Below are 16,163 nucleotides of genomic sequence, written 5' to 3'. Positions count from 1 at the left end.
TTACTCTTTTTTAAAAAAAATCATTGATGAACTATTGTTTATTATTTTTGTTTGTTTCATGTTTAGATCTACAGGCACCTGAGATTGCTTTCTCTATATAGTGTGAAGTAGAGAAGGGCCAAATTTATTTCTTTTTTCCCCCCTCCATATGAATATCTAAATCATTCGTGGTTAATTATGCAAACTTCCTTCTTTCCTCACTATGCTGGATTTTTTTGGACTGACACTACTATGAACAAATAGCCAATAAGCACATAAAACACATGCTCAACAACATCATTATCCATAAAGGAAATGCAAATCTAAGCCACAATGAAATCCCACGTCACTCCTCCTCAGTTGGCCATAATGCTAATGATGGAAAATGAAAATTGCTGGCGAGGATGCAGGAAGTGAAAGTCCTTCTACACTCTGTGGAGCCGTTAAATGGTCCATCCACTTCGGAAACTGACTAGTAGCTACACAAAAAGCTAGATTAAGAGTCATCATAGGCCTCTGCAATTCCTTTGCTAAGGAGTGTATGTGAGCAAAGTGAACCTACATATCAGCACAATCATGTGTATATGAAGGTCCATGATATCATTACTTAAAACCTCCCAAAGAATGAAACGATCTAAATATTTATCACCTAAATGCATGATAAAGAAAATGTGGTTTGTCTTCACCATGGAATGTAATGGTGGCATAAAAGAAATAACATACAATGTCGATGAACCTTGAAAACATTATAATGAATGAAAGAAACTGGTCACAAAAGGATACACATTATATTTATTCATTCTTGTGAACTGTCTATACTAGTCAAATAGAGATTTGTGGTTGCCTGGGGTTAGGGATTGACACCTAGAGAGTACAAAAGTTCCTTTCTAAAACATTTTCTAAAGTATTTTTGTTGTGTATGTGGTACTGAGGAATCAAATCCAGATCCTCATGCATGCTAGGCAAGCACTGCACCACTGAGCCACATTCCCAGCCTGAAAATAATTTTTAAAGCTCTAAAGTTGATTTTGGTGACAGTTTCATGACACAAGATAGACTAAAAGCCTCCTTGAATAGATGAATAATATGATGTGTTATATCTCAATCAAGCCTTAAGCAAAACATTGGCTGTATGTTTTGTTAAGACAAACATAAATGCTATAACAAATCTGGTATTTGGCTTCAAGTGGTTGTTGGTAGAGTGGAACTTCTGAGTTGTGAAGTGGTGGTTACAGCAGATGAGGTAGAAAGCTGTCTCTTTTCCAATGAAGTCAGGTGGCTGGAAGGTGTTTGAAATGTGTGTGTGTGTGTGTGTGTGTGTGTGTGTGTGTGTGTGTGTTATCAGTTGCATTAGATAAAATTCACAGATACAACAAAAACAACAGGACCAGACGTTAGCTGGGTCTTTATGTCTATCATAAACAGGGTGCAAAAAGCAGATCTGCAAACTTTGACGTGACTATGCTCAATGTGTTGAGTGGTATAAGTAGGTTTATATCTACCATCTTGCCCTTTGTTTTTTATTTGTGCTCCTTTGTTGTTTATTTTTTTCTTGCCTCCTATGGATTCATCAGGTATTTATTATTATCACATTTGTCATCTATTTATCATTATTATTATCATCACACTTCTATTGTGAAGATAGTCATCAATTGTCCTTTCTTGTCCCCAAATTCATGTGCTTTTATAACACAAAATTATACAGTGTTTTCTATCAGGCATTGAAGGTGATTGCTCCTCCCTTTGGTGATGAGACGGTCTTTAATTTTAGCAAGCAAACCTAGCAAAAGTGGTATTAGGAAGACTTTGTCCCTTGGCATTCTGGCAACTCTGCTGCCACCATGGTCTGTACATTGCCTGAGCAGCCTGCTAGAGGACTTGAAGCAGAGGAGAATACAAAGTGAGGCTCAGCTTGAAATTTCAGATGAGATATGTTGAAACAAAGAGCAGAGAAACCAATGGAAACATTAGAAGGCTTTTGATTTGCAGTTGTTAGGCAGTGCTGGATACATTGTTTTGTCTTGAACAGCTAGAAAAGGCCACAGATTGGAGGGGGGATTGGAGGGATGGAGGCTGCAGAGTTTATAAAATGAAGCCACAAAGCAAGAAAGCAAGCAGCTATGGCATAAGAGCCAGTGTCCCCTGGGGGGGGGGGGACAGTCACACATTTCCTAGGCAGACAGGAAGACGGGAATGAGAGAGACAGGAACTGAGTAGGAGTCAGATGACGCTTCCATCTTCAAAGGGACTCGGTGTCCCTGGTGTTTGGATGTTGTCCCAGGAAAGGACAACAGAGTAGGAGATTGTGCCTGGAAGATAATCTGAGGGTATGGAGTCAGTGCCTTGTCTGTTTAGGAGATTGCCAGGAATAATGTGGTCACTGCAGACCCGCCCCTATGCGACATCCTGTTGGAACTACCTGGGGTTGTTGTTCACTCACAGGACCACAGACACCCTCAGAGTCACAGGCCCAAGTTAGCCTCTCAGAGAGAGCCCCTCTCAGTGCAAAGGGGTAAAGTAAACGCCCCTGGCCCCATTCCCAGTGGTCAGAGGCAGAGCTCTCCAGCTGTGCTTCATGCTGCTGAGGGTGGACGGTAAACTTTGGGGAAATACACAAATAGATCCCCACCCTCCCACCTCTCCTTCCCCTCTCCTCCACTCCATGTTGGAAGGGAAGCAATAGAGGGCCAAGCATTTCCCAAAAGGAGCCCGAGTCAGCTGGAGAAGAGACCTAGATGTAATCTAGAAATGGCTGAAGAAATCATAGGCATAAAATTGTTTATTTGCACTCTCTCTGCCAATGGGGGAATGGTTCCTGACAGTAATTTCACTCAATTATGGATAAAAATATGTATCTCTGTGCCTCTGAGTTAGGCTGTGTAAACACCAAAATCTCCACATTTGTGTGTGTGTGAGAGAGAGAGGGAGGGGGCGGGAGGACTTCAGAGCTGGATTTGGTTAAGTAAATGAATACCAGCTAGCCTGGAAAAGGATGTGATTAGTCTATACATATTGATAGGGGGGAGATTTCAATGAGATCCTAGGTGAAAAGGAAAAAGGGGTGCGGGGCAAATACACAGATCAAAACGTCCAATGTAATCCACTTGAAGTGAGAAAAGGGAGGTAGATGTCTTTAGAACTGTTTGCCCATGCCAAACCAAACCACACAGAGCTGGTTAATTGATAAAGAACGGAGATTGACTTGGTCTGCAGTTCCATTGGTTGACAGCCCATAAGATAACCAGGCGCAGGCCTGGGAAGTGGTATCTCTAGAGGAGGGCTGTGAGCTTGGAGCCTGGGGTGGCCCATGGCTGGGGTGGGACGGGGACCCGGGGCACACCCCTGACTTGTCCCCGGAACGGAGTTGGTTTGGGGCGCATGGCGCGCCAGGGGCGCACGCCTTCCCCTCCCTGTCCCCCCCCCCCCGTGCCGGCCTGGGCCACGCGCGCACCGCGCCCTTCGCCCTTTCTTCGCTCACGCGCGCTCCATCCATGGCCACGTCACAAGCCCAACTCCCCCGCAGCGTGCGGGCTTTGCTTTGGGGCTCCTTGCGCGCAGCTAACGGAAAACCTCTCCGACCCTCTGGGGGCGATCGTGCAGAACTGCCCCTCATGGGGAGTTATCTGAGCCGGGATCGGTCTCACTCACAGTCCCCCGATCTACGGGGCGGCCACCACCATAAGAAACCTGTGCGCCTCGGGTCCTTGCACCATGGCCATCGGATTCCTCCAGCTTTCCGGGTTCACGCGGTAGCCCCGTCCTTGAACTTGGCCCGGAGGGTGTCCTATGAGGATCGTGTGGCGTCTGCAAGTCGTCGTCAGCACTGCCGGCGACTTGTGATCGTCCATAGGCAACGGTATCCAGTAGAGCAGGCTCGGTGTGTGTTTCTCGGGGTCTTCTCCTCAGCGACCTGGAAGGACCAGCAGAAGAAGTCGGTGCTGTCTGTGTCCAGCTCCAAGATGCCCTGTCCTTCAGTGAGCCTGAACTTGACATCCGCTAAGGGTAAAGTCACCCTGCGGCTGGCTCTCCAGCAGTCAGTCTTGAATATATGGTCTTCACTCACTGGCCACCTCTCATTTCCATATGCAAAAGAGATCGTGGTGATAAAAGCCCTTCGAGACAGTGGCAGTCAATCAAAAGCCAAGGAAGAGAAAGAGGAAGAGCTGGCTACCTTGGGGGACAGGGTAGAAGGGCTGGCCAAGCAGGAAAGCCAGATCGTCTCCAAAAGGCAGCATGGTGCCAGGAAGGCGTTGGATGGCAGAGACACGGCACCATCTGCGTTCAGGCGCCTGGTGGTCAATGGGGTACTTTCTTCTTTTATGCCCAGGCCTGGGCCTCTGAAGAGAGAATTTTGCCACAAGACCTCACTAAGCAGTCTGCTTTCGAAATCCCAGATCTCCACAAGCTCATGCAGCCAAAGGAATGCGATCGCAAGTTCTTACAGTTCCTCCACTGGAGGTTTCTCCATCCTGCAGAAGAAAAAGAGTGGACGTACTGCAGGACTTCCTTCTCTGGCATCCTCTTTTCCCCCAAAGCCGGTAAGAAATGTCAGTGAGAAAGACCAGCAGGCGAGCTCTTCAGCCTCAGTGGTACCACAAAGGAAAATCACACATGCCACCGTTACACAGGATTCTTCTAGCCAGCCACAACATCGGAGCGATCAAACACCCTCATCTGATCTTTGTGGACCCCAGAAACGCAAGACTCCTCTGCTGATGCCCTGGAGAAGAAATGACCCATTGATCCTACCCCCGCCCCTACAGATAGGCTATCCCATCACTACCAAAGATCTAGACCTAGAAAAGATAGCCATGATCCAGTGGCTCAACAAGGTCTTGAAGGGTAAGGATGAATCCATCAGTCTAGACTCCAATACTAGTCCTGCCCTCTGTCTGTTGCAGGGATTTTCTTCATGAATTCTACCTCCAGCCCCCCATACTTCTGCCCACACTCATCCTCAGGCGAAGAGCTTCAGCTCCAGTCTTGTGGCCTTTCCATAGTCAACTGGAGCGACCACCTTAATAGTCTTTTGTCATTTACTCTAAACCTTGCCTTGCTTTGTAAAGAAGTAGATTCTATCTCCCTGGCTTACCAGGATTCTGTTACCTCAGTAACTTTGCTGCTTAGCTTTCAGCAGTTTTGGATTCCCAGTTCTGTTTTTGAGACAGCCCATTCCAGCCCAAAGGAGCTCCTGTGGATGCACCAAATGGTTAACTCACCCCAGGAGGACAATATTTTATTCTCATTTTCCTTCCTGCCCAAAGTGCTCACAAAGGTTGGGTAGCTGGGGGTTGCCAGGCTTGGCTGACTTAGTGAATCCCTTGCCACAGAAGAGGGAAGCTTTGAACCAGTTTTCTTCTAGGTGGAACTAGGCTAGAGTGCCCACTGCTGTTATTGTCTCTTCCTGCCACTCCCATTTGCTTAATTCTTAGACTGAAGAATGAGAATAGTGAATAGAAACCAGTAACACTGTTGCTTATTATCAGGTATTACATACTGTACATAATTGTAGGACTATTCTTCAGTATGACTGCCAATGCAGTAGGGTTCTTTATTCTGGTACTACCACAAATATGGAATAACACTGTGCTATATTAAGAGAGCTAAGATGGCAGGCAAAAGGAGTTTTTCAGCTTAATTATTATATCATTTTAATGGTCATTCAATCGATAAACTGAATTGAATAATTTAAGAGCCATTTCTGGAGCACAGTATATGGAATATGCTATCCCAAACATCCTTGTGTAGTACATGACTATATGACTATTTACAAAAATGTTGGTAGAGGAGGGATTTCTAATCTTGCCATTAGCTTAACATTTTTAATTTACAATTAAGTATATACTAAAGGAAACACACAAGGAGGCCTTTTACACATATCACCCACTGTTAATATAATGCATAACTATAGTACAATATAAAAACAGGAAATTAAAACTTGGACAATCTATAGTGCTGTTCCCATTTCCCTAATTATACACATGCATTCACGTTTTGTGTAGCTCAGTGAAGGGTTTTGTGTGTTGGCGGTCATGGGGCTTGAACTCAGGACCTGGACTCTGTCACTGAATTCTTTTGCTCGAGACTAGAATTCTGTCAGGTTGAGTCACAGCTAAACGTCTGGTTTTCTGGTGGTTAATTAGAGATAAGAGTCTCACAGACTTTCCTGCCCAGGCTGGTGATCCTCAGATCTTAGCCTCTTGAATAGCTAGGGCTATAGGGGTGAACAGCCAGTGCCCTGCTCAGTGAAGTTTTATAACATATGCAGTTTCATGCAAACACCACAATTAAGGTAAAGAACTACCATCACATGATTCCCTCTGAAGAGGAGTATCAAAGCCACTTCTGAGTTTATATCACTGGCAGAGAGCAGGCAGCCACATGGCTTCAATGTTGCTGTGGGAAGTTGGGGCTACTTGCTGGTGACTCAGTTGTGAGGCAAGCTTTGGGGCTCTCAATTAGTTCTCACCTGGGCTTCTTGTTACTTTGCAAGATAGAGCAGATGTATTTGTGTATGCATGCTCTGTGTGTGTGCATGCGTGTGCACACTCATGTGTGTGTAGTGTCATATTTCTTGGTAATTCTAGGTTGTAAGTCTCTTTAGCACAAAGTCCTTGATATTTGAGGGAGTAGAGAAATACAGGGAACTCACCACTAACCACTACTCAGGTTTTGAGGTTGCTTGCCGTTTTTCTCTGCCAAACTTCTATTGTTTGCTTGATAATTTCCCAGGTGTATTTAATTCTATTAGAGGGACAGCTCAGGGCCAATAAGTACATACCACCTTGTCTTGGCAACAATTGTGTCCTCCATGGTATTGTATTGTGCATTTATTGCCTTTGTTATTGCCCTTTATGTAACCACTGTGATTTTTGTCTTTTACAGAGGATGGAGCTAAGACCCACAGCAGTTAGATGATTTGAGGACCACCGCATAACTCATCTGCTGACCCACAACCTGAATGTCCAGTCTGTACTTCGTACACGTAGTACAATATCACATTCCATGTAGACTCATTTTAATACTTAAAATAATCCCTTAAAGTACTAACTGTAATGTCTGACTTAGACTTGTGTGTTGCATATTGTCTTTGATTATGGCTCTGTATCCTCTTGTTGGCCACAGCCATGATCCACCTACTCCCTTGGTCTTCCACTGTTTCTCGCTCATCAGGAAAATGATAATCACTGAGGATGCTAACTTGAAATGTTCTTCAACTTTCATTCCTCAGGGCACCAGAGTGGTACCCAACTCCATTCAGATTCCAAGGAAAGCCTTCTTGGAACCACTCTCTGTGCCATGCCACCAAAGCATCTGTATTTGTGCCCAGAACAGCATAAAACTCCTTTTTAGTGGCACCATCAGTTTTCATCTTTGACTCTTCTGCCATTCATTGTCCTACACACACACACACACACACACACACACACAGTCTCTTTTGCATCTCATCTAGCCTGCTTTAGGCTCTTCACCTGCACGTGCCCCCTTTCCTAGCTTCATGGAATTCAGTCTAGTTTTCTCTAGGACAGTGACAGCCTTTGGGCAGAACTCAACTATAGAAGAAAATACGTGGTCCTGAGACCTGAATCAGAGATAAATCCTCAAAGAGGAAGGGGATATTGTTAAAGTGGCTGAGACAAAATAGGCCACCAACACCAGGACATGAGGACGGACCTTCAAGGACAAAGGACAGAGGAGGACTGGATTGTTCTGGATGGACTAAACATGATAAGCAGCAGAACCTAGTGTTAGAAAAAATTCTACCATAAATCCTCTACCCAGAACTATCTTCATGTGTATGGAGAAAGGGATCCCATAAAAGCCATCTTGGGATAGTGTCTCTCACCATGAGATGACATGGTCCTCACTGTTCAGGACCACAGTCAGGCTAGCCCTTAGCTCAAGGTCTCCAGACATGGCAATTCACTCAGGGGAGAAGTTGCTATAGTTTAAATCTTCAACATCTCTTTAAAGGTGCATGTATTAAAAACTTGGTCCCTATGCCTACTGGGAGGTGCTATGGACAATTAGAAGGTGAGCCCTAGTGGGTGGTTATCATCTCATTAGGAAGTGTGTTGTCCAGGAAAAAAATATGGACTTGCCCTTCATTTTGGCTGAACCTAAGCAGAATTCAGTGGGTGAAGTCTATACCACAGAGCAGAGCACAGGGAGGCAAGAATAACATTAATGATAAAATAGAGTCTGCCGTTGGGGTGTGTGGGGATTCCATGGGAGGGACATAGGTAAGTAACTCTAAAACAAGAAACAAGTGTAATTTTTATTTTCAAGAGTTCTCAATGAGCTGAAGAGACCCAATCTGAAGCTTCTGGATTGAGGCCTGGGTGTCAGAGGGTGACAGTACAGCCCAGTTCTCAGGGAAGCCAGTCCCAAGCTCTAGCCTCAGAGTGAGACCCGAGTACCAGAAGTTTAGTGACTACCACTGTGAGTTCTTTTGTAGAAGCCTTTTTTTTTGGGTACCAAGGTAGGCTCTGTATCTTGGATCGACCCTATGATGGCTGACCTCGGGGAAGAAGAGGTAACTTTGCATTTTCTAACTAAGTTCCATGTGTAAGATGAGCAGGGGCTGCCTGCAGGACACAACGCGGGCATTGCGAGACCAGGAGCAAATTCCCTGAAACCCAAGGATGTGGGGACCGGAAGAGGCAGGAGAACCCTGCGCACGCGCACTTGATAATCCGTCGGTGGCTCCCGAGAAACGGAAGTGGCCGCAAGGGCTTTTGGGGGGAGTAGTCTTTTAGGCAAAAAAAATCAGAAGAGCAGAGGCCACGCTTAGGATCCCCTCACGAACTTCGTTACTTTGCTCATATTTGAGAGAGGAGATGATGGTTCCAGGAGTCTGCAAGTCGCTGTTATTCAGGTGTTCTGTTTTAAAAGGCTCGCCGCGGGGGCGGAGGGGAAAGGCTGACGGCTATGACTGACTTCCGGTCTCTCAAAGGATTCTGGGGATTGTAGTCCCGGGGCGAGTACGCACTGGATGGCGGCAGGGGCGGGGGACCTTCACACACTTTCACAGTCCCTCAGTGAGTGAAGTTTTCTAATAGCGAAGTCGCGCCATTGGCCTTGGGGGCGCCCGTCAAGGCGTAGGGAGTCGTGCGAACTAGCGGGGAGCCTGGAGGAATGAGTTATCAGAGGACAGTCGGGGAATGGGGACGCGCCTCAGGCTTGGCCTGGCGGGCGGGGCGGAGCCTCGGGCCCGGCCCCCGCCGGGATTTTCTCCTCCTAGAGGCTCAGGCGCTGGTTGGTGGCTCTGTGGCTTCAGGTTTCACCTCCTGTAGAGTAAAACGTCCCTGCTAGTGGCCGTGGGAAGTGGCAGTAATAATAATATAATAATAATTTCCAGAATATTTTTAATTTAGAAAGTTTTTAATAGAAGGACTTCAGGCCTGGGCTGAGTGTGGTTCAAATCTGACCGTGGATCTCAAGTGGGTTCGTGCCTTGGGTGGAAGTTGGGCCTGGGGCAGGAGGGTACAGCTTTTGGACTTGTATTCCAAGGAGGTTAAGATTTGGCTAAGAGGAAGATTTATTTCCAGATGAGTTCTGCAGCTTTGGGATTGGGTGAGAACTTTGGTGGTCACTTCTGCTTGCCTGTTTTATTTTTTTGTTTGTTTTGATTTTTTTTTTTTTTTGGTCCAGGTCCTGGGGCAGGAACTCAGGGTCTGGGTGGCACTGTCCCTGAACTTCTCCCCCCTCCCCCAAGGCTAGTACTCTACTACTTTACTACTTGAACCACAGCTCCATGTCTGGCGTGTGTGTGTGTGTGTGTAATTAATTGGAGGTATGAATCTCATAGACTTTCCTGCCCAGGCTGACTACAAATGGCCATCCTCAGGTCTCAGCCTCTCGATTAGCTAAAATTACAGGTGTGAGCCACTGGTAGTTACCCTGGTGGTTGTTTTTGCTTGTGTGTGTGTGTGTGTGTGTGTGTGTGTGTGTGTGTGTTAACCAGTGAGTCATAGCTGGTTGCCTGAAAAGTTGGAATGCTGGTGGAGAGGGAGGCAATAACCACTAAGTCTAGGATTCTTTGTCTGAACATCTAATGGTTATTAGTCAACACAACTGATTCACAAATTAAAGCATCTCTGGTAATGCCCAGGTGGTGGGACTTTTATTTGTAACTTTTCATGAAAACTCTTATAAAAGAAACAAAACAAACAATAATAACCCCCTCAGACATTCCACAAAGTAGAGGATCTAGTTCAAAGTACCCTTGTGAACCCAGCTCCAAATCTCACTCTTGCTAACTCATATCAGAGCCAGTCTGTGGCATCCAAACCTTTAGTGGAAGTTCAGGATACCTTTTGATAATCATTATACCCTTTACAACCAGGTTAAATGTGTGGCCTTCCACACCCAGAGTTCAAAGCCAGGCTGAGCCATTTTCTAGCTGAGCTACACTGAACAAGATACTTAACCTTGATTCTTCATCTGTAAAAGGATGATGACAAATGGGGCCATTAGGAAACCCAAATGAGGCAAAACTTAAACAGGGACTGAACTACACAAGTCCTTGGGATATACCAAGTGCTCAGTGAATATTAACTGTGAGTCCTGACAGTCTCTGAACAGATTTCATACGGCACATTAAAAAGTCTGTTTTCTATACACAATCTCAAACTCTCTCTCCTAGAAGCTGTTAGAAACTCTATCCTTCTGTTACTAATCTTCTGACATAAAAATAATAGGACCCCCCTCCTTTTTTTCCTGTGAAGCTGAGGCTTAGAGATTTCCAACCTGGACTTTGGAAATCCAATGGCTGTCCCAAGCCTTATGCTAGCTTTCTCTTCCCTGACCAGCCTTCTCCAGCTCCTGCTTTCCTGAAGAGAACTTCCTGTTAGAAGGGAGGACACCCCAGCCTACTCTCCTATATGCCATTATGCCATTTCCTTTCTACTTGAGTCTCTAGTAGAGTCTCTAAATCTCTAGTAGAGACGTGGCTTTTAAGATTAATTCAAGGCTAAGTTAATCATGTGATAGGCAGCCCACACTGAGATGTCCCTTAGTGTCATAAAGTATCTTTTGTACTTACCTGGTCTGTGCCTACTTAATAGAGTTTAGGGATCTCTTTGAAGTCTTCTGGTTCAGGACACTATCCTCCCACTTTTTCAAAAAAAAAACTATAAAATGAAAAAGCTGAGTATCTGGGCTCATTACTGCTATATCCTAAGCTCCAAGTAGATGTGAAATTTTGGCCATATAAGAGGCAGGACATCTAATGACATTGGGGGTGGAGGGAGAAAAAGAGAGGGGAAGGGAGAGAAAGGGATTGGTTAGAGGGGAGACAGGAGAGAGGAGAGATCCATATATACAAGCACCTGCCTTCCTCCTCCTATTCTTTACCACCCATGGTGCCTGTAAGCTAGTCTCTCATTACATGGACCTACATTGCAGAAGAACTTCTGGTTGAAGTGTTCCGCCCATGCACTTATCCTGTCTGGAGGACATGACTTCCCAGTAACACTTGCCCCAAATCCCTCCAAGGCTTAAGCCTCAGACTTACCAACATACATCTCTTATTCTATTAGTACTGCATCAATATAATATTGATCCTTTGACCTGTCCCAGTTGCAAGCTCTATCTTAGACACAGAGAAACAGTCTGGGAGGAGAAAAGCCATTTTCTTAGTTATTTTTAAGAAAAACAAATAGACATGTGGCTCGGCTAGCACTCTACCACTTGAGCCACAGTGCCACTGGCAGCTTTTTCTGCTTATGTGATGATGAGGAATTGAACCCAGGGTCTCATGCATGCAAGGCAAGCACTCTACCACTGAGCTACCTTCCCAGCCCCTCTTTCCTATTCTTAACTATGAGCTAAAGATAAACCCTGCTTCATTCACAGGAAGAGGATTTCTGTCTGAGCATCTCTCATTCTTTTTGTTTCCAGATCTTCCTTTAAGGGAGTGTGATCTTCTCTAAAGAGAGCACCATCAAGACAAGAAGATGTCCACTAGGCCTCTGAGAACCCAAGGTGAGGTGAGCATTCCCTGAAATCCTTTTCCCATATCTTGCCTGAAGGCTGCTGTGTTCCTCATGAGAACCATGGAGGAATGATATATCATACTTGGATCTTCCCTCAGCTTTTTTCTCTGTTGTCCATGACTTAGCCACGTAGTTGAGTACGACCAACAGAAGGAATTCCCATTTTAAGAATCTGATGATGTAATAAGGGTAGGCGTGGCAGTCAGCATTGACTGAGAAGCCCCGAGTTGGAGTGCTCATAATGGTAATGAAGATCTTGCCAATAAGAGAAACATGTGTGGTGAGGAATTCAATGGCTGAACCCTTGGGCAAGGTTTCCCTTCACACAGTGTTGGAGCAGCCAAAGGTCTTCTAGAAAGTTGATCACTTAATAAAGAGGAGAATGCTTATGAAGTGTTTATGTGTGGTGTTCATGGTTGATATGGTATGATGCCCATTCTGTGTTTCCATGGGTTTCTAAATACTTCAGGTTATCTTTGGAGAAATCTTTTTTTGCTGTGGGGAGAGGGCATCCGTTTCTAACTTAATTACATAGTAGTCAGTCTATTTTGTATGGTTTGGATTCTTTTAGAAGTATTGAATGGTTTTATGATCGAGTGTATGGTCTATTTTGGTGAATGTTCCCCATGCACTTGAACATACATTCTGCATTTATTAGGGAGAATATTCCAAAGGTGTATGCTAGATTAATTTGAATGATGTTCTTCCCTCTATCCCCCGTATGTTTCTACTTGTTTTTATCATTGAGAAAAGAGTATCAAAATCTCTGATTGTCATTCTGTTTTTTGTTTTTGTTTTTTGGTTGGTCATGGGGCTTGAACTCTGGGCCTGGGTACTGTCCCTGAGCTCTTCAGCTCAAGGCTAGTACTCTATCACTTGAGCCACAGAGCCACTTCCTGAGTAATTATTAATTTGTGTTTTATTAGTTCTGTCTGCATTGGCTTCATGTGTTTTGAAGCTCTGTTATTAGGTACATGACCATTTGCATATTTATTCACGCAGATATGTAGATGTCCGGGGCAGGGTGGGATGTTTGCCCAGACAATGATGAAGGAAAGACACAATTATACAAATAGAATAACACCAAACTTAAGAGCTATTTATGCATAAATAAGTAAATGTTGACAACACATGATATACAGATGCATAAATAAAATATAACCCTCATTTGCATAGTATGTAAAAATGAAATTCATACAATAAAACAATTCTGCCTCTTAACTTTCTCATTTGTGCTCAGTATGATGGCTGTGCTAGAATCCAAAAACTAAGAACACCTTGTTTGCCGGTTGTTCCTAGCCTTTGTATAAAGAAAGCAGCCAGACAGTGCCCCCCTTTAAAAAAAAAACCTAGCTAAAGTACTTAGTGGGATCTCATTCATTTCTTATAACTTCTAAAGAAGGTGATAGCTTAGATTTTTGATCTTTGTTGAAGCACATACAGGAAAGTCCATGTGATTGTGTTTGGAGTTGGGATAAAAACAAATTCAAGGAGATCCCAGCCTGGTGTCGCTGTGACACCAGTAGGAATGTCAGTAAGGTGGCACAAGGAATTGGTGGAGTAGGAATGGACTGAGTCTAGAGCTACTGGGGGAACTCTGAAGGTCAAAAAAATGGCCTATGATTTGAAGACTATAGATACGTTAACAAGCCAGTTTTGATCAGCGCTAAGTGGATCCCCATGTCTACTGGTCAGACCCAAATAATGCGTGGCTGGGAAACAGAAGACATAAATACCCTAAGAAACCTTTACTTGGAGTAGAAACCCAAAGAGAAGATTTGTTTAAAAACTTCTTGTGGTTGCAGTATGTAGAATGTAGTGAAACAGGGCTCATCTTGTAGGCAAGCCTCCCCCTATGTGAAGATAGGAAATTTATGCCCAAATTGGGAGTTTCAGAATACCAAGAGGCAGTGGACTGAGGTGAGAAGCCTGGCCCTGGAACTCTGGGAGATTTCATGGCATTTGCTGGGAAATCCAGTATAGGCTGAGGAATAAATGGCCAACTCAACAAGCGGTGTTTTGTTTTGGAGAATATATACATATCTTCATAAAAATATATTCAGATAAATTGATAGGACTAGGTAAAAGTTACTAGACACAGGAATAGGTTAAATGTAAATGTACACGTATAACTTGGAAGTTTACAAATAATAATTTGGAAGTTTATAAAGAATTTGGACTAATATGGACATAGTTTGGAAGATTATAAATAATTTAAATAAAGACATGACTGTATCGGGGTTGTTTCCCAAGACACTGATGAAAAAAAAACTCCATAAAGGAACGTAAGTATGAAAAAATATATAGTAAAAATACAAATGTGCATGTAGAAATAAGCGAATATATTCTCATATTCATTCATCGGTGAATATATTCTTAAATGCCCATGAGACATAAATAAAAATTATTTACATAAATATGTGAAAGTTAACTTCAAAAAAGAAGCATAACTGTGATGATTAATTTTGACTGTCAACTTGATTGGCTTGAGAAGCACCTAGGAGATGAGTAAAGCATACCTTTGTGTGTCTGGGTTAGGATTAACAAAGGGAGAAGATCTACCCTGAATGTGGGTGGCAATCCCATAGGTTGGCAGCCCAGAGAGGGTAAAAATGGAGAAGGAAGGAAGCCTGCTGACACTGGCATTCTGCATTTGCTTCTTGGTGCAAGCTGATCTATTCTGTTTTACTCCCCTCACTTGTGATAGACTGACACCTCTGATATTGTGGCCTAAAATAAAAATAAATCCTTCACTCTTTTTAGTTTTTGTTTTCAGATATTGGAGCATGGGGACAATCTCTCTGTCGCTCTCTCTTTGCCTCTTCTGCGGTGCCCCCATCCAAACTACACACATGCTGATATGATAAGTACTACTGTCACCTATTACAATGATGTTGAAACTGGAGTTTTAGACCCCAGCCGAAACCCCAGGAGTTCCACATGTCTTATGTACCTAATAAAGAGACTTAGTGAAAGAGAAGAAAGATTTATTATATAGCACATGCATGTCATGGGAAGACAGTACTCAAATACATGTTGGGTGCAGTTTTGGGGTAGAAGCATGAGCTGTATGTTTTACTAGAGAACTGGAGGCAGGGAGAGATAGGCATGCCTGATTATTATACAGTCTTGGGACAAATTATGCCCTGGTTGATCATTATTTTATCCTTGTTTCCTGGAGGTGTTCTGGAAGTAGTTGTTGCTTCATCATTTGAGGGGAGAGAAACAGGTCACTGTTGCCTGGTGGTGGTGATCCGACCTGAGGAGATTCCTATGTTTCTTAGGAGTAGTTTCCATCCCTGGGTTCCAACGTGATCACAAAATGGCTGCAGAGAGATTGGCTTAGAGCAAACACACATCTGAGCTTTTGGCCTGCTTTTAATCAGCGGGCCCAAGTAAGTGACCAGTGCTCTTCAGCAAAAGTAGTTTTTAATCATCTCTTATGCTGTAAGTCTAAATTTCAAGGAACTCCTGGTTTCCTTGTCTCTGGCTGTGAGGGACAATTAGGAAAGAACACTTTTTACAAACCTGGCTGAAGTATCATCACCTTGATTGAGAGCTGCTTTTTGGAGCTGGGGTGGGGCTGCTGAGTTTAGAAGATAGGTCCTTACTCCTGCGAGCTAGGTAAGCATTCTTCTGCTGGGCTACATTTCTGGGCGTGGATCTTAAAAATGTAATTATCAAACCAACTATGACATTTTAAAGTGGTTAACTATATCTGCTGGCAATTAACAAAAAAGGTCTCTAAACAGATTACATCAGGATGCATTCTTAGAGATTCATTGAAGAAAGGTGACTTTAAAAAATACATATGCTCATGATTAGCATCACCCCTCCTTGGCAACTAGGCTCTTCCCAAAGAATAAAAGGAGCTATTTTCCTGGTTACCCGATCAATATGGATTCCCTAGAGGAGCTAGTCTAGTCTGAATCAAATATGGACATAGGTATAGAGAGAGATCCTAGGAAGCATTGCCCTCTCATGATCCACCCTTTAACACATCTGCGGGCCCACAGTCGGCCGAGTTGGTGTTTTTCTCCTGCACAGACAAAAACATAGCCTCGGGGTGCACAAACAAGCATCTCCAAGTTTTCTGAGATTTGTTGTTGGAGGTCGATAAGCCATGGGTCAGAACCAGAACAAGCATATAAATGTGGACCTTCACCTTTGAGGGATCCATTGTGA

General features: G+C 44.0%; 1 protein-coding gene across 1 annotated transcript; it reads left to right on the top strand.

Moving 5' to 3' along the window:
- The first annotated feature begins 3,470 nt into the window (after window positions 1-3,470).
- On the top strand, window positions 3,471-6,893 carry LOC105996699 (nuclear envelope pore membrane protein POM 121-like). Its single transcript, XM_013030881.1, has 3 exons — window positions 3,471-4,517; window positions 4,674-4,821; window positions 6,865-6,893. Exons 1-3 carry the CDS (start codon window positions 3,471-3,473, stop codon window positions 6,891-6,893), a joined length of 1,224 nt encoding a protein of 407 aa, XP_012886335.1.
- The last annotated feature ends 9,270 nt before the right edge of the window (window positions 6,894-16,163 follow it).

The sequence above is a fragment of the Dipodomys ordii genome, unplaced genomic scaffold (genome assembly GCF_000151885.1).
Source record: "Dipodomys ordii isolate 6190 unplaced genomic scaffold, Dord_2.0 Scaffold135, whole genome shotgun sequence".
Lineage (NCBI taxonomy): Eukaryota > Metazoa > Chordata > Mammalia > Rodentia > Heteromyidae > Dipodomys > Dipodomys ordii.
The sequence above is the reverse complement of the archived record's forward strand: the minus strand, read 5'-3'. Positions and strand labels throughout refer to the sequence as shown.

Bases quoted from the DNA above. Each gene is read 5' to 3' on its own strand.
- LOC105996699 (XM_013030881.1), top strand. From the start codon at position 3,471: ATGGCCACGTCACAAGCCCAACTCCCCCGCAGCGTGCGGGCTTTGCTT. The intron at 4,518-4,673 runs GTAAGAAATGTC...TGTGGACCCCAG, and splicing joins CCTCTTTTCCCCCAAAGCCG to AAACGCAAGACTCCTCTGCT. The intron at 4,822-6,864 runs GTAAGGATGAAT...TGTCTTTTACAG, and splicing joins GCTCAACAAGGTCTTGAAGG to AGGATGGAGCTAAGACCCAC.